Raw genomic sequence first — 24,961 nt, forward strand, 5'->3', positions numbered from 1 at the left:
GGCTGTTATCAGTGGGGCTCGCAACTGTCGGTCTAACTCCTCCTGCTAGCTTTTTGGATCAAAAGCTTGGCTTAGTAACTTGGCTTGGCTTAGTGAGTCAAGCTTAAAGCTTTTGTATGATCACCTGTAGTAGTTGATCTTGGCAATCTCGAATGGCGTTCTCAGTTGTGATCGCAGAGCACTGCTATGTATGCGCTTCCCGGAATCCAATGCCTGTTGCTGATTGTTTCAGTCAGCGTGGTGGCCGAGTACTGCGACAATGGGACGGGCGAGTGCAAGGAGCTGACTTCCACCGACTGCCCAGTGATATTCTACAACCAGCACCTGATTGGAGCCGAAGTCAAGTACTGCGACGAGTTCAACGACATTGTCTGCTGTCCCATACCGCTGGATCATCAGAATCTGAAGCCTGTCGAACAGACGAGGCCCTTTGAGAAGCGTGAGGAGTGACTGCAACCATTCCCTTCGATTTATGCCATCTGAATATGCACATTTTTCCAGAGTGCAAGCAGTACAATGAGGGCAGATCGGCCTGCCAGTCCACGCCCTTCATCGTGGGCGGCACAAAGGCATCCGGCAAAGAGTTCCCCTTCATGGCCCTAATCGGCACCCATCTGCCCAACAAGTCCGACATTAGTTGGGACTGTGGCGGCTCCGTGGTGCATCCCAAGTTCGTACTGACAGCGGCCCATTGCCTGGAGACGGACGAGTAAGTGGCTAGAGCTCCTCCTGAGTGATTCCCATTCAATTTGTGCGCTCAATTGCCAGGTCGAAGGCCGAACGACTGGACCTCAACTTTGATTCGCCCAAGTTTGTAGTTCGCCTGGGGGAGTTGGACTACAACAGCACCACCGATGATGCTCTGGTTCAGGACTTTCGGGTGGTCAACTATGTGGTGCACCCTGGCTATGACACCGAAGACGAGGAGCAGGGCTTTAAAAACGATATTGCCCTGGTGGAACTGGATCGAGCGGCTGAGTTCAATGATCATGTGGCGGCGGTTTGCCTTCCGCCAAGCAGCGGCAACGATGCTCAGCAGGTCACCGCCGCCGGCTGGGGATTCACCGCGGACGGGGTCAAGTCCTCCCACCTGCTGAAGGTCAACCTCCAGCGATTCAGCAACGAGGTGTGCCAGAAGCGCCTGCGCTTCAGCATCGATACACGCACCCAGTTCTGTGCCGGCTCCATGTCCACCCAAGCGGACACCTGCAACGGTGACTCCGGAGGCCCTATCTTCGTGCAGCATCCGCTGTATCCGTGTCTGAAGCAGGTGATCGGGATTGTCTCGTATGGATTGGTTTGTGGCTCCCAAGGACTCCCGAGTGTCTACACAAAAGTCCATCTGTACACCGACTGGATCGAGAGCATCGTGTGGGGCCATTGATTGCGCTGGAATAGTCAGGAGTCGTAATAAGCTAGCAAACAGTAAATCATCTTAAAATACAAATATTTTAAATAAATACTAAAATTACTTGGAAATATTTATGAATTCAAATCAGCATTTTGGGGACCCTGAAACCTAAGCCGAGCTCTCGGCGTTGCCAGATCCGGTGAGAAACGAGCGCAGAGAGAGCTTCGCGCAGAGCTTTAGGTGAGAGCGCCGGGCTCACCTGCTGAGCAGCTCGCCTGCATTCCGCTCCGATCGATCCGCTCAGTTTCGATCGAGACGCACTGGAGTGCGGACGTGTGGTGCGCTTGAGTCTGCGATTTCCTGCGGTGTCGTCGCATTTTTCGTGCCTTCCGGAGCGTGGATCCCCTGGATTTTTGTGGTCGTTGTGCAAGTGCGCGGCAGTCACGTACAGCCGTTGCAACAAAGTACGAGAAATCTTAACAAAAAAAAAAACACATTGTAACAGACGAACAAATCCGGCAGAAGTAACCAAATCAATGTGGCAAATAGTGTACCTTCGATGCGCGCTCGTTGATTGATTAACACATCACCTCCCACACAAACACGCCGAGTGTAAAGTACTCAGTACTACTTACCTGTGGGTGCAATCCGCTGCAAATTGGAATTGGAATTGGAATTGCAACTGCGCGGTGTGCATCCCCAGCGGAGAACGCTGAAGAAACCAAACAAACAACAAAAAAAAAAAGAGTTTAAAGTGCCGCGGCTGCATTGTTTTGACTTTGATCGTGTGTCGTGGTCTCCAGCACCCTTCATCCGCCCCGTTGGCCCTCGACGCAGCGCGTGCGTGTTGCAACTTTTGATTAGCTTTGGATTCCGATTCGGATTGCGATCCCGCAGTGCGCCTGCATTTTTCGTAACTTATCGCCGCCCACATCTTAACTGGCATTTGCCGCGGCGGCTCGTCCTCCTCCTTCAGGTGAGTTTCCTTGGAATGCATCCCCCTCAAAGCCATTTATACGAGCACATTCTAAAAAATAAGATGGGATAACTTATGCATGCTTCATAATCTTACATACTATAGCTGGCAGTTGTTTTTGAAACAATCTATCTTATGGTATAGCCTTGAATAATTTTGAGTTTCACATATTAATGGGTACTCCTTTTCTCGACGTGTAGTTTCTGCTGTTGTGTGTGGCCATGTACCACATACATGCGTAACTGAACCTACATATGTAGATATATGTACATATATGTGCCTTGCAGGAAGACCAAGCTAAAGAAGCAGCAGGAATGCTCGCTGAATTGGCAATGCAAACGGGCGCTTATTTTGGAATTCCCTGCACATGTCGCAGCGGAAGAAGAAGAAAAAAAAGTGAAATTCGCCACGAAGCCTGTGTAATTATAGACACACTCGATTCCATTCGATTCGTTTCGATATGATACGCACACACTGTGGCAGGCATACTTTATTGCATATTAGCATTTGGCAGCTGACAGCTGCTTTTTGGGATTGTTCCGCGGAGATCGATGTGGGTTGCCAGAACCGAACTGCGAAGCTGCGGCGGCAGATGAGATCACTTCTAAAAACCAATTCCGGGCGAGTCGACCAAGAATGGCATGAAATCGCAGAAATCGCGTATACGCTCTGTAAGTCCATTAATCACAGGCAAATGAAAAGAAACTTCGAACTCGCACTGAGTCACCTGTATTCTGGAATACCAACTCCGTTGGCGACTTCGATATCGACTTCGACTTCTTAGCTTTCATTAGTCTGACTTATCCGGCAGCGGAATCTAATTAATTCTCCTTTGTTTTCATCACCTCGATAACTGTTTGTCTCCATTCCATTTAAGCCGCTTAGCTAAGTTCCCGGCTAATGGCTGACCCTCTAAGCCAATCAGGCGTAGCGCTGGGTGTAGGTACATGGAGAAAAATCAGTTTCTATTAGTTAAATATTATGGTTTTACTTGGCTGAACAGTGATAATAATACCTAGGTATGATATGTTGCCAAAGGATCGAATACAATCAAAACAAGTCGCGATAATAACTTTTGCAGTAGATCTATTAAGGAAATCCGTTATAATATTATATATTATAATAATATTATAGCTCGAACATGGTTTAAGAACTTACCGTCTAAAAAGGCGCACATTTCGCACAAACCCCTTCGACATTCACACTTTCAACAATGATGATCACCTTGTTGAGTATTATTTCTATTTGCGCACTATCGATTTGACCACACAGTGCCGTGTCATGCCGAGATTGGACCGCCGGAGAAACAGAAGCCTAGGCAGAAGTGACCTTGAGGGTAATAACTCCCGCGACTCGCGGCTCGCGGCTCTCTTAGTCATGCCCGGAATGCAGCCGAGCAGCATTGGCAGCTGCAAAGGCCAAAACCGGATGGCATCCACCAACATCTAATGCCAAACACAGGCACATGAGGCCGAGCCAGTCGGTGTGAGATTGTGGCAGGCTACCCACACGACGCAGGTTCTCAATGAGCCTCGTCCCTCATACATTTTTGGTGGCATTAAAAGCGTATTCACTGGCACTCGCATCAAGCTCTATTATTAACATACTTACACGCAGCGAATTCCATCGCCTAATAAACAAAAAAATGCCAATAAGCCACGAAAAGTAACAGCTTTAAACAAAAAGCCAACGGCCAAAACAAAAAACCGAAAGAAAAATCAAAAAGTGAGAATGCGCGAGGGCAAACGAAACCAGAATCAGAATCTGATTAGACGTCGGGCAGGTTTGTCTAATGGTCGTTTCGAGGGTGAGGAGGTGGGTGGGGTCCACTTGGCTAAACAAACTGGTTGGTAACATATACACGGCACAGGTGGGGGAACCTTGGAGCGCATCTTGACTCTTCAGAAGTAATTTGAACTGTCAAAGTCGGACAAAAACCAATTTGTAATTTGTACACTTGTTCGAAACGAACCTGAGCACTTTCGGCCATACCATATACTCGACTCGTATGTGCCAGTTTTATAACGTATATTTCGCATTCATTTGCCAAATTGTTTATAATGGCAGTTAGTTGAATTTTTGTATCGTTTTTATCATTTTGTTTACGCTGTCCCTGTCGAGATGCTGCCGCGTTCGTTGCCTAAGTCTTTTGTATTGGGCTCATGTGGATTGGCATTTGAGCCGCGAGCCGTTCAATGCCGCGCATTTTTGTAAGCGGCCCGTGTAAACGGTCATAATAGCACATCGGATTACGCAAAATGACCGTAACAAAATCAAACAAACATGGCTCGTATACAGCCAGCTCGTACAGCTGGCTTTAAATCACTTCGAATGCGTAAGGCGTTCGTCGACTGACCTTAGTTTTGTATGCTAATTTCTTATGCCGGCCAATTACTCTCGCAATCATAAAACTTGGCCAGCACGCCCCAAATGACACACAAATGCCTCAATGTTTTTATGGATTTTTGCGAAAGTTATTCTTGCGATTCACCAAGAAAAGAGAGTTTAAAAGCATTTGCCGTTAACGACTTGCGGGCAAATTTTGTAAAGATTATACACGGGTATTTATGTAAAGCTCAAACAGGTTTCTGCAACTCATTAATAAATTAACAGGTGGATGCGACTGCGATTGTGAATCGGGGATGTCATTGCGATCGTCTGACGCCAATCGCTGCGATGAATTTGCACAAAAGTGGAGCCGCGAGAAGGGCGGTCTGAATGCCTCGCAAATGATTTAATGTTTATAAATACGATTTACGACTCGATCGAATCAATTTTTATGGCCCACGTAAAGTCGTGAATTTAATTTTAGCTAGTGCAAAAGGCAGTTGGCGAACAATTCCCCGGCTTCATCGATTTAATGACAATTTACAACCAAATGGAATAACTTTTTAATTGAAAAAGGTTAGGCATATTTAGCCAGCAGCTGTGGACATCATACATTCCATAGTGTATATATGTGCACATTTCATAATGATTTGGAGAAGTACACATACAAAGAAGCATATTCATGTAGTAATTGTTCATTCTTTTTTATAAACAAATTATCATTGAGTCTAATAAGTATCATTTAGGATCTGAATTGCTTTGTGGATAAATCCGCCTAAGTGGGGGGCAAACAAAAACAAACATAATAAAGCTGTCAGCGATTTTCCTGCACCTCTTAACCCTCTGCCGCCTGCTTTTGCCTTCTAATAACAAAGGCCCACTCAGCCGAAACGGCCATCATTTAATCTCTGTGCTGGCAGTTTGAAATACGATCTTATAGGCAAAGTTTACTACGGCTGCGGATACAAGTACTTTGGATGGCTCTCGCCAGTTTAGAGATCAAGTTTAATGGCCATAAAGCGACAGCAAATAAACGCTTGTTGTTTGTCTGTTTGTTCGCTCGCTTGTTCGCTTGTTGGCCGCGGCTTAACCCTTGGATTCACCCTGACCCCACAGGTGACCCCGATCCTCGAAACCCGTGTAGCTTGTTCTTGTGAAAGTCGAAGAAATCAAGAGCCCAACTATGGAATTACTTTAATTTCGGATATACGTTTATCCGCCGAAAGCGAAAGACCCTCGGAGACAAACTGGCTGCACCAGTTGGACGGGATTACACGGTTCCACTATGCTAATCAGCGGAAATTGGTCGCGATGTCAACGTATCGGAAATGTGTGGGTCTAATACGATGTACATATATTTGACGGAGCCAAAATTTGGTATCATTTGTCAACTTGGTGATGGCTTAATTTTCATAATTGATAGAAAACCATCGAAAGTGACGGTTTGTTTGCTTTGTGCTCTTGTGTTTGCTTTTCTTCAGTTGCATTCCGAGTCATCCAAGTCGAAATCGAAGGTGAAATAGAAAATAAACAGAAATCAATGAAAAACTTGGATTCGACTACGGCAACTTTCACTGCGAACCGAAGATGTCATCGAGCTGTGGACTCCGCCAACGGAATTGATTAGTGAGCATTAGCACTTTTAGTTTATCATCAGAAGTCACTGCCTCACGTATTGAATCAAGTTGCATATATGTAACGATTCAGTGGAGTAAATATAAAATTATGTACTCGGTTCATTGAGCACCACTTTGAACGAAACATTTTCTCGCTGTGCACTCAAGTAATTATAATGAGCCAACTTGGCACACATGTTTGTCAATCACATATTATTGACGACTCCGCGTCCAAGTTCGGTGGCGGATTCGTGGTGCGTGACATTAAAGTTGAGAAATTTCGCGCAAATAGAAATCCAAACACGATATGTTTAACGCAAACAGCACAAGAAACAGCACTCACCTAACCATCATGACGAGCTGATTTTCGCACCACACAGCAGCCACCAGATCTGAGTGGCTCCCATCGAGTAGCCAGTCACATGGACCGTTAGCAGCCGCTGGCCAAAATCCACACATCACCCATACGCCGGGTGGTGCGGCGACCAAGAGATCGAACTGCTTGGCCAAAGCGCCCGATTCGAAAGTTTGCTCGCTAATCAAATTCGAAATAGATTCCTTGTATTAATGGACAATAACATTTGCGAGTATGCCTGAACTTCGTTAAAATATTTCACACTGATCACGTAAATGTCAAAAAACTTGAGGTCCTAGGTCAAAAATAAGTTCCTTTTTCGTTTAGGTTTTCAAAACTTTGAAGAAAATAAAGAGACATTTATTTTGCTAAGGAAACTTGAGAAAGTCTATTATAATTATAGTGCATATTAAGTGTATGGTTTTTATGGGGTGTGCAGAATGAAGCGTTGAAAAATGTTGTTCTTGAGCACAGCCTCCGTTGAATGTCGTTACTACCTCTTATGTTTGTCGAATCTTTGCGAGGTTGTCTTCCTTGTTACCCCCTCCCTCGGCCGCTAAGCGGTTACACAATCGCCAATGGCCAACTCGGTCCCATTTAAAATCAATTTCGGCTCTTTTACTTAGCCATTTTGTACTTATCCCACCGAATTGCTGGCTGCCATGTTATTCTCTAATTTGGCTGGCTGGAAGTGGAGCGCTCGCGCATAATTCGAGTGGAGTATTTTTGGCCAAGAGTGTGCCGCAGATCGGGGGCTCTAATTTTGGGGTCTTTTGGGAGCGGCCATAGGCGATACACTTGCCGCCCCAGAGTCCGACTTTGGCCGGGTCCGATAGCGTCGATTTATCGCCGATCCATTAATAGTTGACTATATTTTGTTTTGGGGCCACTAACCGGTTTCCGGTGCCCAGCTACACTCACACAAAAAGCGACCCAGTCACAGATACATTTGCACATAGAGATACACAGAGAGATACAGATACAAACGTCGGTGGCTGGCGTATTTTGAAAATCGTATCTGAGGCCCAACATGAATGAGCTTTTCGAATATTTCGTAACCAGTTGGACTGCATTTTTTCCACTCGCTGTCGCCGTGAATCGAACATGAGTAGCGTGGCCAAATGTTTATGTCCGCAGCTCGGTTGGCCATAATCGATATGTCGTAGAAACCGAGTCAAGTGTTCTTTTCATCCAAAGTGTTTCGCTTTCGAGTCGCGTTGAAGACTTCAATTTAATGGCGTGTGAATTGCATTTGAATCTGTTTCGCTTTGGCATTTGCTCTGCGGCCAAGCGGCTCGTTAATTACATCTCAGTTCTAATTAGTGGAAATGCAAAGCACTCGAGAGGCAATTCAATTAAAGTAATTGCTCACCTGAGCCCCTTAAGTCGGCTCTAAACTTCCACTCCAGGCTCAAGCGATTTCCCTTAGTCAGTTGGTTGGGTAACGAACCTCCGATTTGGCCAACTCATGACAGCCCGGCCAGCAGTCAGTTGGCTTGGCTTGGCTTGGCATCACGCAGTTTTCCAGCCCGCAGTTGGCCACTTTTCTTGGCAGCGGCGTCTCCAGCTGGGCGCCATTAGTTTACTTATGGTCTGCTTTTGCCTCAAATGTGGGAAGATTGGATTGCACAAAGAGCGCAGATCGATTTCAACACCAAGAGGGTCAAACTTTCTGACTGCGGAGATTACTTATCATTAGCTAATGAACAAAGATGAGATTATAGTTAAGCTAGAGTACTAGATTACTCACTTCTATTTTGTAACTTTGTCCTATAGCCTTGTAATTAACTTAGCTTTTTCATTGGCTTACCCATACGAAATAAGATTTATGAGTGGCATCGAATTTCCAATTAGTAGCTCAGCACATAGTTCTAGCCCAGTTGCAAAGTCTGCTCCAGATACTCGATACTCGACTTATGCGACTCCATTTGCTCGTGTGCGCCGAGTCTTAATTAACATTTTTTACATGCTTTTCGATTTTGTTTTGCTTGGCGACTTCAATGTCAAGCCATGTGGTCGTCACAGTCGATGTTGCTGATGTTGTTACCATTGTGCCGCTGCTCTCAATGCCAGACAGTTGTTGGCCAGGTTCGCTTGGTCTAGAGTACGAGTAATCAAAACCAAACGAGGCGGTCACCCAAAGCGTCAGCTGCCGCCTCGGAAGTCGTTGCCGCACCGTTATGGCTTATAAAAATGTTTATAGTATATATACACTCGTATATATGGATGTATACATCTTGAGTAGATATTTCTGGGGGTCTGGCATTGGACAATGAGTCGGTGATTACTGGGTGCCACTGCTGCTTAACTGAGATGTCACTGGGAAAAGTGGAGCACCACGGAGCGTTGGTCAAGTTGAAGAGTCTGGACGTTCCCAATTGCGGCGATTCGTGGAGATATTCGCCAATCAGCCAGACCCCGAGACCAACTAACACCAATTGTCGTTGATTTATCTTGGGGCAAGAAAACAGAGATTTCATGCAGCATGCAATTTGCTTGTCAAAACTGTGGCACCATTCTCCATATCCAAACAATTGGCCCCAGCGTGCCACATTTTTACGCCCATTTCAACGCCATTTGTTGTCGTTTAGTCCGGGGGCCACACGAATAAAAATAAAACCAATCCCACAGCAGGTAGCTCGGTCCCGTGATTTATGTCGTTTCATTAGACCAGCTCAGCTTTTTTTGGCGGACTTTGGCGCTAGAAACGTCAAGAGCAATGCCCAAGTAGCTAAGTATCTGAGTATCTGAGTATCTCATAGTTTCTAAGCTCGGCTTTTTGGAGGCAGCTGTCATTGGCTTTGATAAGTTTGTTGAACGCGGCAAGACCTTCGATTTCACTCGCTGACGAAGGCGTTGGATAGCCATATCCACATTTTAATTGCCATGGGGCATTGAACCGCACTTCAGGAGGATCTCTTCGATGTATCTGCCTGTCACACTGGAAATCTGCGAACACAAATAAAAGAGAAACGTATGCATCTTTCGACACTTTCGGCACTTTTGGCAAAAAGAAACTTTAATGGTCCATGGTGGGAAATTTCCTTGTCATTGTTTGGGCCAATGCAACAAATCATTTTCACAGATCCATCTGCCAGATACTCCAGCTTCAGTTCCCAAAACTTTTGCAATTCTTGGCTAATAAATATTTCTCTATGAATTCCCCTTCTTTCAGAGTCAACCGTTTGCCGGCTGAGATGTGCGTCCAATTTGTGGCGAAATTAATTATATAATTTCCAAAACACCGCCAAAATCAATTGCACAAAGGAAGAGAAAGAGAAGCGCTTCAATAAACACGCCAAGCGGTGCTAATGCGAAAGGAAACTCCCCGACAATCGCCGAAAATTGTAAAGAAATAAATTATACAAAATGTCTACACAAAGCACAAGACATTCGCCATTCGCATGGACCACAAGAGGCCTGCTGCTGCTCGCCACCTGGTGCTGCTACCTCGGATACCTCGGATCGGAGGCCCATGTGGCCCTCACCTATCCACCTGCCCGCAAGTTCGACCTGGACTTTCTGGACAATGCGCGAACGAAGGCGCCATGTGGCATGCCCAAAGGTGAGTGTTCCGCGGGGAGCTTTGTTTGCTAGAAAGGTGACCTGGATTTTGGGATAGCCTAGAAGGGGTAAAAGAAGTCTTTCCTTTAAAAAGCTTAGGTTTTATAATAGTTCAGATAAATCCCAAAGCAAACAGTGTATCACATTTTTAGTCGATTTTAAAAATAAGTTAGAATGTGTTAATTGTGCTAAATGCATAGAAATGTGTCACGAAAACACATTCATTTTCTATAATTTCAAACTCAAATATTTATCACTATATCAAAGCTAGCGAAAATTCCATCTATATTATAAGCATGAGTTCGATTAAAATGTAATGAATCGTATGCAAATGCATTGCTCTGATTAAAATGTAGTTCGTGGGAAAAAAAGTTAGCTGAAACAGGCCGAAATGCACAGAAAGTGCATTTCCCAATTGCCAATTGTTGGCCAACTTTTGTTGGTTTACCAGCTCGTCTGCCAGGCACGCTTTGATTATAATATTATGGCTTATTACGCCTGGTTATGTGCGCTTTGTTTGCCGACTGTAATTGGTCAAGCACGTTCAATTCACACATACGGCTGTAGGAAAACAGTGCGTTTCATAAGCTTAAGTGAGAGCTGCTGTGCAGCATCTGCCTAACATTATTATATAAATTGCAATATAAGAAATACTAAATGACGTTGGTAGCTGGCATTTGATTGTATTGATCGTTCATAATTTTGTTTAAAACGAGTTGAATATGCTACCAAAACCACAATGTTCCGCGAGCTGAGGCCTTGAATCCATGGAAATGATATCGATTCATGTCACTCGAGCGAGGCTGCTAATGACTTACACCTGTGAAACGCACTGCACGCTGCCTGAATGTGTTCATAATTCAGAGACGTGCAGTTTGCGGCTGAATACTGAAAACTTTTGCTTCTGCACTCGCTTGCATAATGTGCATATGCATATGCTTATGCTCCGTTGTTATTGTTATACTTACGAGTATATGCCATACATGTTGCTCAATGCAGCTGGCGTTTGTTATTGTTGGCTCTGCTGCAAAGTGTTACCAATTAATTTGCATATCGCGAGCGGGGAGAAGCAACTCCACTGCCATTCACTTGTTTGCAGGTGAGTGGGGATCCACTGCGGAGCAGCCAAAGAAATTGGGTCACACAAATTATAAGCATTACGATTATGATATGATCGTTGGCGCTTCGAGCTCTTGTGCACTTTCGAAAATAAATAAAAATAACACCTTTGATTTCAAGGGGGCTAGTGGTTTTTGTTTCTCCCTTTTTGTATGCTTTTTTTTTTTGGGCTAGTCCCATCGATACTGTTTGCATATCAATTATAGACGGTAGATTCGAAGCCGACAATTGCCTTGAGTTGGTTGGTAATTGGCAACTGGCAACTGGCGAGTGGAACACGTGTGCCGCATCAAAATGCCAAATCAATTTCCATGGATATGCCCATAAAGTATGGCTCACACACTTCAATAATGTGCATACATTGTGTACTGTGGTGTGTACAACCCGTTGAGCGACATTTTTGTGCGCAGCACTTTTGCCCATATTTTTGTTTGGGTTTTGGTTTTCGTTTTCAATTTCGTTTGCAGTTTCATTTCGCTTTGTTTTGCCCGGTTTTTTAATTATACATATTATACATATACGCGCGCACATTGCGTATACGCAACGTGGGCAACGGCGGCACGTTTAACCCATTTTGGGGCATGACAACTTTTGCCTTCGCCTGCGGCTGCGGCTACGGCTGCTGTTCGCTGTTCGCTGATTTCTGTTTGCTGCAGCCTGCCAAACGCGTCTCGAGCTGGCCAAAAAGCAGGTCTTAGCCATGGCAACTGCAACTGCAACTGCGGTTTAGGCCGCTCCAGCTCACTGGCCGCCTTGATGATGATGTATGCGCCGACGAGAGGCAAAGTGGAATGCAACAAGCTGCAAGTGAAAAACTTTCACTTGTGCATTACGGCACACAGAAGTCCCCGGAGGCAGAGAGTGTTGATTGGCAAGCGGCGACTTACAACGGCCACCATCCGCGATTACGGCATGACGAAAATGTTGACAACTTTATCGAAGGTGGTGGATGGAGCTATTTTCAATAATGAAGGATGTAGCTGGATGTATCCAATACAACTAATTCGGAGTTCAAAATGTTTGAAATCTAGTCCATCTAGTTACATGATCTATCTGCAGATGGTTCGCTGTATACAGCTGTATCTGCAGCTGACAGTGACAACCAAATGAGGCTGAGGTTGTTTTGCTGCTGCTGCTGCCCTTTCTATCAGCATCATCATCATCATCGGCATCTGGCAACTGGTTCACTGGGCCACAAAAACGCAGGGATTGGAGTGGGGACCTATTGACTGACTGACTGACTGACTAACTGACTGACTGCTGACCTCTGCACAGCGTATTGCATCTTGTTTGCATTGCGCTTTGCATGGCCCCTCTCGAAAATCCAGTACAGCCTCTCAAATCTAATCCATCTCAATTTGTTCGTGTTTGACACTCTTTTCCACAGCCTTTGTCTCAGTGTCTGCTGGCACACGATTTGTTTTGATTTGGCTTTGTTTTCATGTCGCTTTTTTTTTCATTTCTTGGCTTGTAATTGTCTGCTGGCGTGCTGAGTGCGCTGCAATGGAGGTCAAGTTGTGGTCGCCTCTTGTGTCACATGTCGGCAGATGCCAGCGAACATCGGTTGGGTAATCCGGCAATCTAACAATCCAACAATCCAACAGAGCAGCCATCCAGTGGAGTTGACACAACATCGGTTCCGATAATTAGAAGAGCAATCAGCTCAATGCAAATGTCAATTAGTCAGCCGCAAACGCAGCAACCGCAGCCACCGACTTGAGCAACATTCAATAAGCTCCGCAAGAGATTTATCATCGCTGTTGTCGCGACTCGCGACAGAAACCGATGGCCATTTATCACTGCGAATCGCAGTCGAGCTCATATTTTAGGCTAAATCCTGCAGCGAAATGTCGCATTGTGGACCATTCAGAATATCAATGAGAGCGCTGGTCATAAATGACATTTAAGTCGGCGACACGGACATCGCTACGTATACGTAATATTGCTGGGGAATGCACAAGTAGCCAGCACAGAACACGCTCACACATTGAAATGCATCTGCACCCCAGTGCATTTGGAGCCATAAATACCAACTGGCAAGTGGAGGCCCAGTGTGGGGCTCAGTGTGGAACAGTGCATCGGATCGCAATGGATTGGATTGGGCTGTATAGTAGCGGATCGGATCGGTCGGAGGCCTCCTAAGGGGCTGGCCGAGGCAACGTCACGAGCAATTAACCAAAGCGAAACTCCTTGACCACAGTAGCAGTGGCTACACCACAGGGAATGCAAATAGTGCACAGAGGAAAACAATGTGTGCTAATTCTTATTTGTGATGTTTAGGAATTATGATTCAATCGAAACAATCTATATAGTTGAAGAATGTTTATAATAGTTACATATCCTGGTGCAACGACAACATACCTTATGTATGATTTTATACTGTAAGTCTTAGGCTTTGTGTACCCTGCAACGTCAAGAGCTGCCAAAGATCTGCAGACGTCAGCCACTTGGTCAGGTTGGTTTGTGGCAGTGGCGACCACAGCGTCGAACGGTGGCAAACGACTGTAGTTGCCTGTGTAGGGTTGCCAAAGCGAAATGAATTTTATGGCACGTTACTTATGCCACTGCGCACACCCCTCCCCCTCCCCCTCTTTTGGCGGCAAGAAATGCTGAAATTTATTGCCCTCCGCGGCGCAAGCGCAACGCTTCGTTAGGAGAGGCAAACGCTGTCTGGAAGTGTATTTGTCAACCTTTCGCAGTGCACCCTGTACAGTGCAGCCCCGTGCAGTGTCTGCAAGGCGGAAGTGTTTGTTTACGGCTTCGTGAGAGGCGTCGTCCATATTTGGCTGTTGGATTTTTCTTCTTTGGCCCCATGCAATTAGAATGCATGCAAGCGAACATTCTTCTATCAACAGCAGCAAATTGCCTTGCGGGGGGAACAGAGTTAGGAAGTGGATGGTGGGGGAGGGGGTGTTGCATGATGTAATGCCACCCATTAAAAAATACCCGCCGGGGTCTATTCCACCCAAGTCCAGAGTGATGAGTTCCAGAAAACTGCTGCTTTTTATAATAGCGCAGAACTAAGCTAAGGATTCTGCACACTTAAAGTCAGTACTAAGACTTTCAAATCGCTAAGCAATATTGCTTTATTCTGCACTAGACAGTGTTTAAATGCATTTAATGGATCTTTAATATCCCAGCGATTTTACAATCGGTTACTATTTATATATACGGTGTGAAAACTTAATGAGAAATATATCAAATTTGCATTAATATAAAAACACTTCTACTTGACGCAAGCACCACTATTAGGCCACCAAATTCAATCAGCACTAAGCCCGATAGCCCCTCCTACCTCCTATCAATCGATGGAATTCAGTTTGCGATCAAATTAGCCAAGTTTCCAATCAATTATAAACCGATTTCACGCGCATCTCCGCCGGAGATGGGAGATGGGGCGGTCAGTCAAGGCGGCCCCGACCGTTTTGGGTCCAGCGGCCGAGCGGGACGGACTTTCGAAATGGCCAGACGTCGCCGGCGAGTTCAAGCTCAACCAGCACACACAGATACATATACAGATACAGATACAACGAATTTGAGCAGCCTCCAAAAACAAAACGCAAAGGTGAACAACTTTCGCGGGCCTGCCCGATCATGGGAAATATGACGGAGTACGAGCGAAACACGAAAAGGCGTACAAAATATTAACCAGACAGCTTCGAACGATCGCTTCGAACCATGGGAAACCGTAAAAAAAAATAACCGAAAAACACCTGCTAATTTGGTGCATGGATTCAGATGCGATTCCGATTCGGATACGTATACAGAGGTCCGAGCAGCTATGCTTTGCCGCCCCTTTTCGAGCATAATTTGTACGTTGTTTCGATTTATTAATGGGAACACACGATTTATCCGCCGATAGTCGGAGTCGCTTAACCCATTTCTCGATCTGGTTTGGCGGCTTTTCGTTTCGAGTCAAAACAAAGCGAAATCTGGCTGAGTTATGGGAAGCTGTGTGAGGTCTGCGGCCCGTCAGGTGCAATCAAATGTTGAGAATGCACTGATCCGCATTCGATTCAAACTGATTTGCATTTCCCAGTGGCCCAGAAAACCCAACAAGGGAAGCCCAGTTGCTTTCCAGCTGAGTGGAGCTGATTTCCACCGCTGGTTGCTGGTTGCGCAATAGAAATCAAGAGTTTTTGCACAGAACAAGCATCTAGTGACCCACAAACGATACAGAGTCAGAACCATTCAATAGCCTGAAAAAGGAACTCGAAAAATGTGGTTTCCATAGGCGATTCCATTGCATAGGCGCCATTGTGGGTTAGACAAAACCACTTGGCGTCATGTCCATCGCTTCAAATGTCATTTTATGCCCATATTGGGATGACCAACTGGCAGCCGCACGACCACTGAACACCCATCGAGTGATTCAAGTGGTCAGCCGTTTTTATGTTCCCAGCCTCTGCGAGTTTGGCTAACCTGGCTGCGCGATCTCGTGCCAGCAGTAATCATAATTTTCAGCTTCCTTATTGGCCAAGACAAGCGCGGGGACATCGGGAAAGTGACACTCCTCCTTTCGCTTTCAGAGATCGAGCTTCGCTATAAACGTTTAATGGCCTCAATTAGCGACTCGTTCGCCGTGTATTGGCTGCCAAACGATGTGCGAGCTGTGCATTGATAGCTCCTCATGTCCATCTGGACACAGAGAAAAATCTCTATGTAGTTGGCTGTATGCCAGTGAGGTATCTTCGAGGATCTCAATCAAAGAGTGTTCATTTCTGAGGAGTTACATTGAAATCTGCGCAGGTTCTCATTGAATTTGCTAAATATGCTTAAGGCTTAATGGCATTGGTTTGAAAAACTCCAGACTAGTAATAATTTTTCCTAGTGTATCCCTGTGCCTCTTAGCGAAAACACCAGCATACTTTTTCACAGCTGGTCAGCGAAGATTACCGCATGGCTCTTATGCAACTGACGAGTATGAATTTCGTCGGGGCAGGCTCACAAAGATGTTGGGGCTGGGTCTATGCACATATGAATGTATATACATATGTATCTACCTGGTGCATACTGGCATTCCAGGTCGTCAGCTGGGCTGTCATGCACAATTTGCCGGGGGAGTTTGGGTAGACAAGATGCAGGTGCACTCGATGCCTTGCAATGCAGAACCAGTTCGATACCAGGGGGAGTGGATTTAATTATGTATGTGCGGGGATCTGGGCAAATGGATGGCCCTGGACGACGACTCAACGACTCAACGACTCAACGACTCGACGACTGTCACATGTAATCACCGGGCCATTGAACACGCTCTGCTTTCCTAATTTCAGGCTCCATCCGCACATCGCTGCTCTCGGGCACGCAGTTCAACGTCACCTGGCATTTGGCCTATGCGCACAAGGTAAGATGGATCCACAGCAATGGGAGCAGACACGCCCCCTTTGGGGTACCTATTCCCATTCCATCACCGAGGGCTAATTAGCCGAGAATTCGTTCTCGAACGATTGCCTCACATGCACGCAGTCAAAGTCAAGCCCCGAGTCTCGAGATTCCCATGTTTGTGGCCTGGCTGCACGACACCGCAAGCATCACAAGTTCTCAGTCATTGTTTTGGCGCAACCATATTAATAATTATCATTCACTTTTCCAGGGCGGCTTTCGGTTGCAACTTTTGGATGCCCTCGATCGACCTGTTCTGGACCTAACGCCACATGTAAATAACTCGGAGTTTGTGAGCACTGATGTCACGTAAGTATCACCCGGAAGATGGGTTGTTCAAAGTACAATTGTGATGTGACTCAGATCACCTTCCTATTTGTAGTGCCCAGTCCTACGAAGTGAAGATACCGAACGACTTTGAATGCTTTAACTGCACTCTTCGGCTGCTACGCCAGGCAGATGAGTGGACCACCAGCTATCGCTTCTGGTCCTGCGCCGATGTGGACATCAAGCTGAGGAAGGACTTCAAGGAGACCTGTTCCGGCAATGGCAAGTACTTCCCCTCGCGGTGCAAGTGCGACAAGAACTTCTATGGCCCGCAGTGCCAGTACAAGGATGAGTGCTCCGCCGACTCCGATTGCGGTGTTCAGGGCAAGTGCGTCGATCTGGGTGGAACCTCGCTGCCTAAGAAACTATGCTACTGCAACTTCGGCTGGTTCGGTATTGGATGCAACAAACGGTCGCCCTACAAGAGCACAAGCCTCGACCTCTCCTCGTATTCCAAGAAGGAGCTCTCACCCGACTACCACGTCTACTGGAGGCTGCTCGAGGAGCAGAAGGAGATCGAGATGGTGCTTAAGGTCAATGGTACATCGTGGGTGGGCTTGGGCTGGAGACCACGTGGCATGACACCGGAATGCAAGAACTTCCCGCTGATACGGGACATCGGAGATCTGACTACAACTCTGGAAGCCTCTGCTCCGGAACCCAAGAGCGAACCTGAACCCAAGAGTGAACCTGAACCCAAGAGCGAACCGGAACCCAAGAGCGAGCCGGAACCCAAGAGCGAGCCGGAACCCAAGAGCGAACCGGAACCCAAGAGCGAACCAGAACCCAAGAGTGAACCCGAACCCAAGAGTGAACCTGAACCCAAGAGTGAACCCGAACCCAAGAGTGAACCAGAGCCTAAGCGATTAGCCGAGCTTAGGTCCGCACCAGAACCAAAAAGTGAGCCTGAGCCTAAGAGCGAACCTGAGCCCAAGAGCGAGCCTGAACCTAAGAGCGAACCGGAACCTAAGAGCGAACCGGAACCTAAGAGTGAACCGGAACCCAAGAGTGAACCGGAACCCAAAAGTGAACCGGAACCCAAGAGTGAACCCGAACCCAAGAGTGAACCGGAACCTAAGAGCGAACCAGAGCCGACTAGCGAGCCTGAACCAAAGAGTGAACCCGAACCCAAGAGCGAACCGGAGCCCAAGAGCGAAGCAGAACCAACCAGTAAGCCGGAACCCACAAGCGAACCGGAACCAACAAGCGAGCCGGAACCCAAAAGTGAACCGGAACCGAAGTCTGAGCCGGAGGCCCAGAGTACAAAATCCAAGAGAGTTGCTGGAGATTTTGCTAAAAAGGGTGTCTCTTCAGTTTCTACAAGTGTTTCATATCGCGTTAGCACCAAGTCAGATCGCCAACGGCGTGAAGCTGGTAAGCATCGAACATCTTAATCAAGTCCGGATATCCGTATTTATCTATTATCCTACATTGATTTACAGACTCACCCAAATACCGCCTAAATCCCTACACACCACGACACGACTTCAACGGCATGGACTGCACAGACATCGTGATCGGAGCTGCACGAGGAATGGCCAGTAGAGTGGGTGACTACTACAGCCGTGATCGATCGACACCCCACATTGACGAGTTCTTCGGCGGCAAGTCAAACCTGGCCTTGGGCACGGGCTTCGAGGAGAATGGCGTGACCACGATCATCTTCCGCAAAAAACTGGTCGCAAATGAACCCACCGATCACACCCTAGACGATGCGCTCACCCATGTGATTTGGGCCAAGGGCCAGGAGCCGGAGGCATATGTGCATGTGCCAGCCTCTGGCCTGGAAACGCAGACCGCAACTGTCAAAAACTTCTATCAGCAGGATGAACTCAAGTACCACGGACACCAAATGCAGCGTGGCGTCACCCAGATCAATTTCTTCGGTAAGTGTAAAAAGATTTAAAAGTATAAGATTTGTTTGCCACTTTGCTAACTTACCAATGTTTGAACAGAAAAAGAAAAGTCAGCCACGAGCACAGACCGTAACGACCTGGGCACCAATGTGCTGGATAACGATTGCTATGGTCATTGGAAGTATCCGTCCAACTGCTCTCCCCAGGAGCACACCTGCGAGTACTACGCCAGTTGGGAGACGGCCGGAAAGGGTGACGAGATGCGTTGGCACATTGAAACGTCGAACACGCAGACCTGGACGGGAATCGGTTTCAGCGATGATCAGCGTATGTCGCAGACAGATGCGATCATTGGCTGGGTGGACGGACGCAGCGGAAGACCCTTCCTTATGGACACCTGGGTGTTGGGCTACGCTTCGCCGAAGCTAGATGATCGCCAGGACATCTACAATACATCCGGACGCATTGAGAAGGGTGTGACCATTCTGGAGTTCAATCGCAAGCGGATCAGCAATGACGAACAGGACTTGTCCTTCACTGAGGACCACTGCCTCTATCTATTCTTCCCGGTTCTGGGCGGTGCCTTCAATGTGGTGAACAAGAAGATCCGCAAGCACGAGCAGGTTCCTCCAATCTCTTCTCAGCGTGTCTGCATCAAATCCTGTGGCAAGGGTAAGGGATCCATTAAATTATAAAGAGGCATTCACTAATTCTTACCTTTCACAGAACTTGAGTCCGTTTTTGTGGGCACCAGCACTCCGGCTCCAAGCCGTCTAGTTTACGCAGTGGCCGTTAAGCTGATGAACCTGGGCGAATCCTATGAGGCACCGAAGCCGGGAACCGTGGAGTTCAATAACCTGGCAGCCACTATATCTGATTCATTCAATGGTATCCTAAGTCCTTTGGCTGGTTACTATAAAACAGATATTCTGGGCTTTGAAAAGTAAGTGTACCATACATCTTAAGTAAAGTAAAAGTTGATTAAATGGAGTAAATTGCTTTTAGGGAGGGCAGCACCATGGTGGCCAAGGTGCAGGCCATGTTCGACAAGGCGGATGTGGAGAAGACGCACGCCCTAGAAACCAACGAGGTGGACAAAACCAGCGAGGCAGCAGCCCAGAAGAACGCCGATGTGATTCGTTCGGCTCTGAAGGATCAGATTGCCACCGGTCGAGTGGGATCTCTAACGGTGGATCCTCAGTTTTTGGACTTTGAGGCATTGGAATGTAAGAACCCAAGCGTGCATAACAATGCTTGCATCAGCTGACCTATTTTATTCTTCGTGTAGACAAGAGCTCGTCCGAGCCCAATGCCAAGGAGACACTGCTCTCCTTCTTCGATCTCTCCGAGACACGTTTGTACATCGTCCTGGGACTGATTGCGGCCCTGGTGCTCATCGCGTTGATCCAGGCCTTCTGCACCATTTGGAAGACATCGCGAAAGAGCAAGAACACGAAGGTGAGTGATATGGAAATAACCCGAGCATATAAGGTCAGCATAAACCACTTCGACACAGAGAAATCCGCTATAAAATCGTAAAATCAAGACATTAATGGACAGTAAGTATTAATGCGTGGCCAACAATTGTTGAAGCTGCTACTTCTCAGTGTCGAATTGGCGTCTTTCATTTTTTTCTTATTAATCTTTCCCCATTGAAACCGTGTCGTTCAAAGCTGGTTTACGTGATTCCCGAAGAGTGGCGCATGTACCAACAGCGACAGCACCAGCGCTACTATCAGCCCTCTAGCGATCTATAAAAGACTCACTCTACAAATTAAACTCAGATCAGATCAGATATACGCCCTAGAAATACTGCCCTACTGCCCGATCCACCTGTAAAGCGAGCATCAGCTACAACTGCCTTAAGCGCATTTACGTTTTAATCCAAACCGAACCGAACCACCCATCTTGTAGTTAGTTTAAGTACCGGAAACCTCTTGATTATGTACTGTATCTGCATCTGCTAGGTGCCGCGTTTATCAAAATTCCATAACTAAATCGGTAATTTAAAACTCTATATATTTTCTGTGGTATCTGTTGTTGTATTAACCCTGTCACCTAACCCACCACCCCGCCTCCTTTGGACGGTAATCTCAGATCTGCTTCTCTTTCTCCGACTGTTACTTAACCCCTTTCTGTGTTTCCAGTTCTATCTAATTAACATTCACTTGCATTCGCCTTCATTTGTGTGCGGGTTCTCTTGACCAGTCAGCATTTGATATGTGCTACGTAAGATCCCAAAAATTTTGGGCAATTGGAATCTTTGAAACCCTACTCTGATCTCTAAATCCTATGCTAGATCCCTAGAACACTTCACCGTCTATTAACCATTTATTATGTTGTGATAGAATCCTCCAGCATCTTTTTTCTATTTTTTATTGTATTTTCGGATTAAACGCCGGCACCTTTGCAGAACAGTTAAAACCCCTAAATAATTATTTGATATAAAGTATTTTGTGATAAAATGTTGTTGTCTGCGTTGTACATGGTCCACCCAACGATTCCCAAAATTCCCACACCAATTGCTGACTGGCTGAGTAACTTGATGGAAGCCCACCGAAATTTCAACTAAATCACGCTAAATTCTCATTGTACTTGCAGGAGAAACTGATCCAAAACTCACCCTGGAAGGAGTTCGCCTCGAACACCAACTATGCCTTTGATCCTTATGGCGAAACGGAGGAGAAGAACATTACCAACAGCACCACGGGCAAGGAGAAGTCGCGCAACCGCCATCAGTCGACCACGAGCAGCCAGCAGACGACACTACCCATGTCCCATTCGCCCACCAGCAAGTCCCAGATGTACTACGAGAGTCCAAACGGTCAGGGCAAAAGCTCCAATGGCAATGGCAGTCGGACCAACGGACGCGCCACCCAAGAGAGCAGCGTCGGTGGAGCACCCTACTCCCGTAGCTCCTATGCGGAGCGCGCCTACTCCCTGCCGCGGCAGGCGCATCAATACCAGCAGAGCCCGGCCAGCATGCAGCCCTCGGGTTACTACACCCACGACAGGCGGGCCGCGCGCCAGGGAAGCCGGGATAGGGAGCGCGAGCGAGAGAGGGAGAGGGAGGAGGAGCGGCGCCAGCGCCAGGACCGCGATCGGGACTCTGGCTACGACCGGTCGCGTGACGATCCGCGACAGAACGGTGGATCCGATACGCCCGACTTCTACTTCATGCCCTCGCAGCGCAAGTATTCCGGGGAGGTAGTACGCGTCTATGTGGACTACAACAAGGATCCGAAGCACTAAAGCTCAAAACACATCCGATTATTTAATGCTCGTTTTAAGTTCTACCCTCACTCTGTTTCGTCACACACAACAAAAATATTAAGGATGTCAATTGGATCTTTTGTCTTCTTAAGATAAGATTGTATAACACTTTCAACCGATTTTGAAATTATCACAAAAATAGTTTAACCGTTGAATGCATACAGAATGTTTTTGATAAGCGAAACCTATAAATGAATCATTCCAAGCTGACCTTTGTTTCAAAGAGAGCCAATTGACATCGATCTGATAATTATTTGTGCACTTTTGTTTCCAATATGAGCCCTCCTTAGTTTCGATTTTGCCATAACGCAGTTGCGCTGCAGCGGCGTTTCCAGGTGCGCAAGCTTTACCACAGAACGCACAACGCATGATTCCACAACTTAGTGAATTGTAAATATTTTGAATAGACATTAAAACTCTTGCAAACGAGAAACAAATCCAAGCCACACAAATCACACAAAATTATAAAGCAAGCTTTGCAGTTAGGTACGTGCATACATAATGTTTTCGCATTGTCTTATCGTAAATGTGCAAAGAAACATAGTCACTGTATTTAATCAAATTAAATATACGCATTAAGTACATATAAATAAAGTTAAGTACATCCAAAAAGAACTACCGGATTTTTTCTAATTAATATTTTAATTTAATGATGGTATCAGAAAGTGTATATGAGATGTCCATAATATTGTTAAGTTTGCTTTATAAAGACTAATTTAGATTTAGAAATACTTTAGGGAATTTAAACAGTGGTGTAAATTGATGGGAAAAGATTACACTACATTATTATTTATCAAATGCATTATATGTTTGATAAGCGCACCTCGAGTTGTGCCGTAAAGTTAGTTAGATTTAACCGTGTATGCAATCCATTCCGAGAACTTTATAACGTTTGTGAAAACGTACAAACTACGATCACTTGAAGACCTACTGAGGATACCAAACAAAACTAACCATGTCCTTCCCGAATTCGTTACCTTCTTTCCCAGTATATGGCTAGGCATTCCAAGTCGGCTCGCTCCGACAGGAGTGACGACGCACAGTTCACTCAACTCTAATCGTCCATGGATTCTTTGTGAGCACTGGTATGGATTTGCAAGGACGACATTGACATCATACAAACGTCCATGGGCTGGCTCATCAAAGATCATAGTGAAGGGTGGCGTAGACGAGGCCATCTGTTGTTCTCGCGCGTTCGCCAGCATACAGATGGGTTTCATTCCCTCTGCAAAGCGAAAGTTTAGTGATCGAAAATACTGCCATGAATTATAATAAGTTACCCGGGCCTGTAGCAGGTCTATTAAGCTTAAGCAACGCTATGTCATCGCCAGGGTTTGAGAAGATGCCGACCACCCTATACATCTCGTAGAAACCTGTCCTTCCTTTCACATTAACTTCTCTGTTGAATAATTCAAATAAGTTGTTAGTTTCGTTGTAACACGTTCCATTCGTAAAGCACCTACAAGTTGGATGCAGTTATTGGCAGGCGTCTTGCGTTGGTTAAGACGAACTCTGAAAAATATTAATTGAGTTTATGTCAAACATTATACTCTCTAAGAGCAAACAAATACGCACGGTGTGTAATCAAGATTCCCAAAGCCTTGAAATTGGACCAATTAATGATTGCCTCTAAGTTCGCAGCGATGTTGGCGCCGCCACAATCCGCGTACAAGAAAACATCTTGATGCTGCGGTTTATTTTCAAAGATGACTGAAGCCTGTGGCTTATCCTCTATATAATGCGTATCTATGGTGGTCTTAATCCAGTCCGCATAGCTTATCACGTCGACATACACTCCCATACCATCGCAGGTACTTATGCCAATGCTGATTATCCCGAACTGAACTTCGCGGATGCCAGATACGCCAGCAATAGTGACATTGTTTGTCAAGGGACCACCAGAATCACCCCTACAAGTGTCTTTGTAAGGTACACCAGCGCATATCTGTTTCGAACTGAGCTGGATTCCCAAGTTCCTAAAGCACTCGTTGCTGTCCAAATGGTTAAGGGTGACGGTCTGCAATATATCGGATGCCTTTTTGTCCATCCTAAGTCCCCATCCAAAGGCTTTGAAAGTCCGCACGTTGCGCACATGGGCGGAAAGACGTTGGTCCGCAACGATGCAGATTGGGCGAACAAAGACTGCATAGATAATTATGGTTTATAACATTTTCTGGACGGTCAAAACATTATTATAATGTCTTTGGTCAAACCAAGTACTTGCCATTAAACATCACGTCGCTGGCCAGTTTGAGCAGGCCAATGTCATTTTCATAAGATATAGTTCTGTTGAACAAGGTATGCATTATTGCTTTAATGACAATTTTCCGATACATGGGCTCACTTTTGTTGTAGGCACCCAAACGCACTGATCTTTTATGAAAGGATTGGGAATTATATTTATTTGAAAATTGACTGCACTTGTAAAAGAAATTATACTCACAGGTACTCTTGGCCATCTATGCAATGCGCAGCTGTTAAAACAAATCCTAAAATAATAATATTTTTATTACAAATTAATCATGTTCCGTAGAAAAGTACAAACGCTTATGAATCAGCGTGCCACCACAGATAAAATGCGTGGCATTGTATACAGCTGCAGTCCAGGCAGAATTTCCAATTGTTGCATTTTGCCCGCCGACTATTTTGGGTTCAATATAATTTCCACAAAATTCCTCTAGCAAGAGAGAATCACCCAAATCGCAGAGGAACCAAATCAACAAGGGAATCCAAGCCAAACGTGTCTGCATCTCACGAGATGTTTAATTGAAATGAGTACAGTGCGAAGAGAAGCTTAGTAGCAGCATACCTTAT

General features: G+C 46.0%; 3 protein-coding genes across 4 annotated transcripts; 2 read left to right on the forward strand and 1 right to left on the reverse strand.

Moving 5' to 3' along the window:
• Positions 1 to 61: 61 nt before the first annotated feature.
• LOC120446171 (serine protease snake) lies at positions 62 to 1,453 on the forward strand. The gene is made up of 3 exons (XM_039627005.2): positions 62 to 439; positions 502 to 709; positions 769 to 1,453. Exons 1-3 carry the CDS (start codon positions 187 to 189, stop codon positions 1,382 to 1,384), a joined length of 1,077 nt encoding a protein of 358 aa, XP_039482939.1. The 5' UTR covers positions 62 to 186; the 3' UTR covers positions 1,385 to 1,453.
• A 258-nt stretch (positions 1,454 to 1,711) lies between these two features.
• On the forward strand, positions 1,712 to 22,762 carry LOC120446169. 2 transcript variants are annotated; one of them, XR_005615831.2, is made up of 12 exons: positions 1,712 to 2,327; positions 9,802 to 10,191; positions 16,583 to 16,653; positions 16,903 to 17,000; positions 17,074 to 18,392; positions 18,461 to 18,904; positions 18,974 to 19,546; positions 19,601 to 19,817; positions 19,880 to 20,100; positions 20,163 to 20,332; positions 20,548 to 20,875; positions 21,476 to 21,610. XR_005615831.2 is itself a non-coding variant. In XM_039626999.2 (11 exons), exons 2-11 carry the CDS (start codon positions 9,996 to 9,998, stop codon positions 22,124 to 22,126), a joined length of 3,960 nt encoding a protein of 1,319 aa, XP_039482933.1. In that variant the 5' UTR covers positions 1,718 to 2,327; positions 9,802 to 9,995; the 3' UTR covers positions 22,127 to 22,762. The 2 variants fall into 2 exon arrangements, 1 of the variants encoding a protein (XP_039482933.1); XM_039626999.2 differs by lacking the exon at positions 20,548 to 20,875 and having other exon boundaries at positions 1,718 to 2,327; positions 21,476 to 22,762.
• A 128-nt stretch (positions 22,763 to 22,890) lies between these two features.
• LOC120445626 (serine protease 53) lies at positions 22,891 to 24,897 on the reverse strand. The gene is made up of 7 exons (XM_039626151.1): positions 24,693 to 24,897; positions 24,591 to 24,636; positions 24,372 to 24,520; positions 23,723 to 24,289; positions 23,611 to 23,659; positions 23,428 to 23,546; positions 22,891 to 23,372 (listed from the first exon to the last, which is right to left on the reverse strand). Exons 1-7 carry the CDS (start codon positions 24,895 to 24,897, stop codon positions 22,990 to 22,992), a joined length of 1,518 nt encoding a protein of 505 aa, XP_039482085.1. The 3' UTR covers positions 22,891 to 22,989.
• Positions 24,898 to 24,961: the final 64 nt, after the last annotated feature.

Source organism: Drosophila santomea, chromosome 2R (genome assembly GCF_016746245.2).
Source record: "Drosophila santomea strain STO CAGO 1482 chromosome 2R, Prin_Dsan_1.1, whole genome shotgun sequence".
NCBI lineage: Eukaryota > Metazoa > Arthropoda > Insecta > Diptera > Drosophilidae > Drosophila > Drosophila santomea.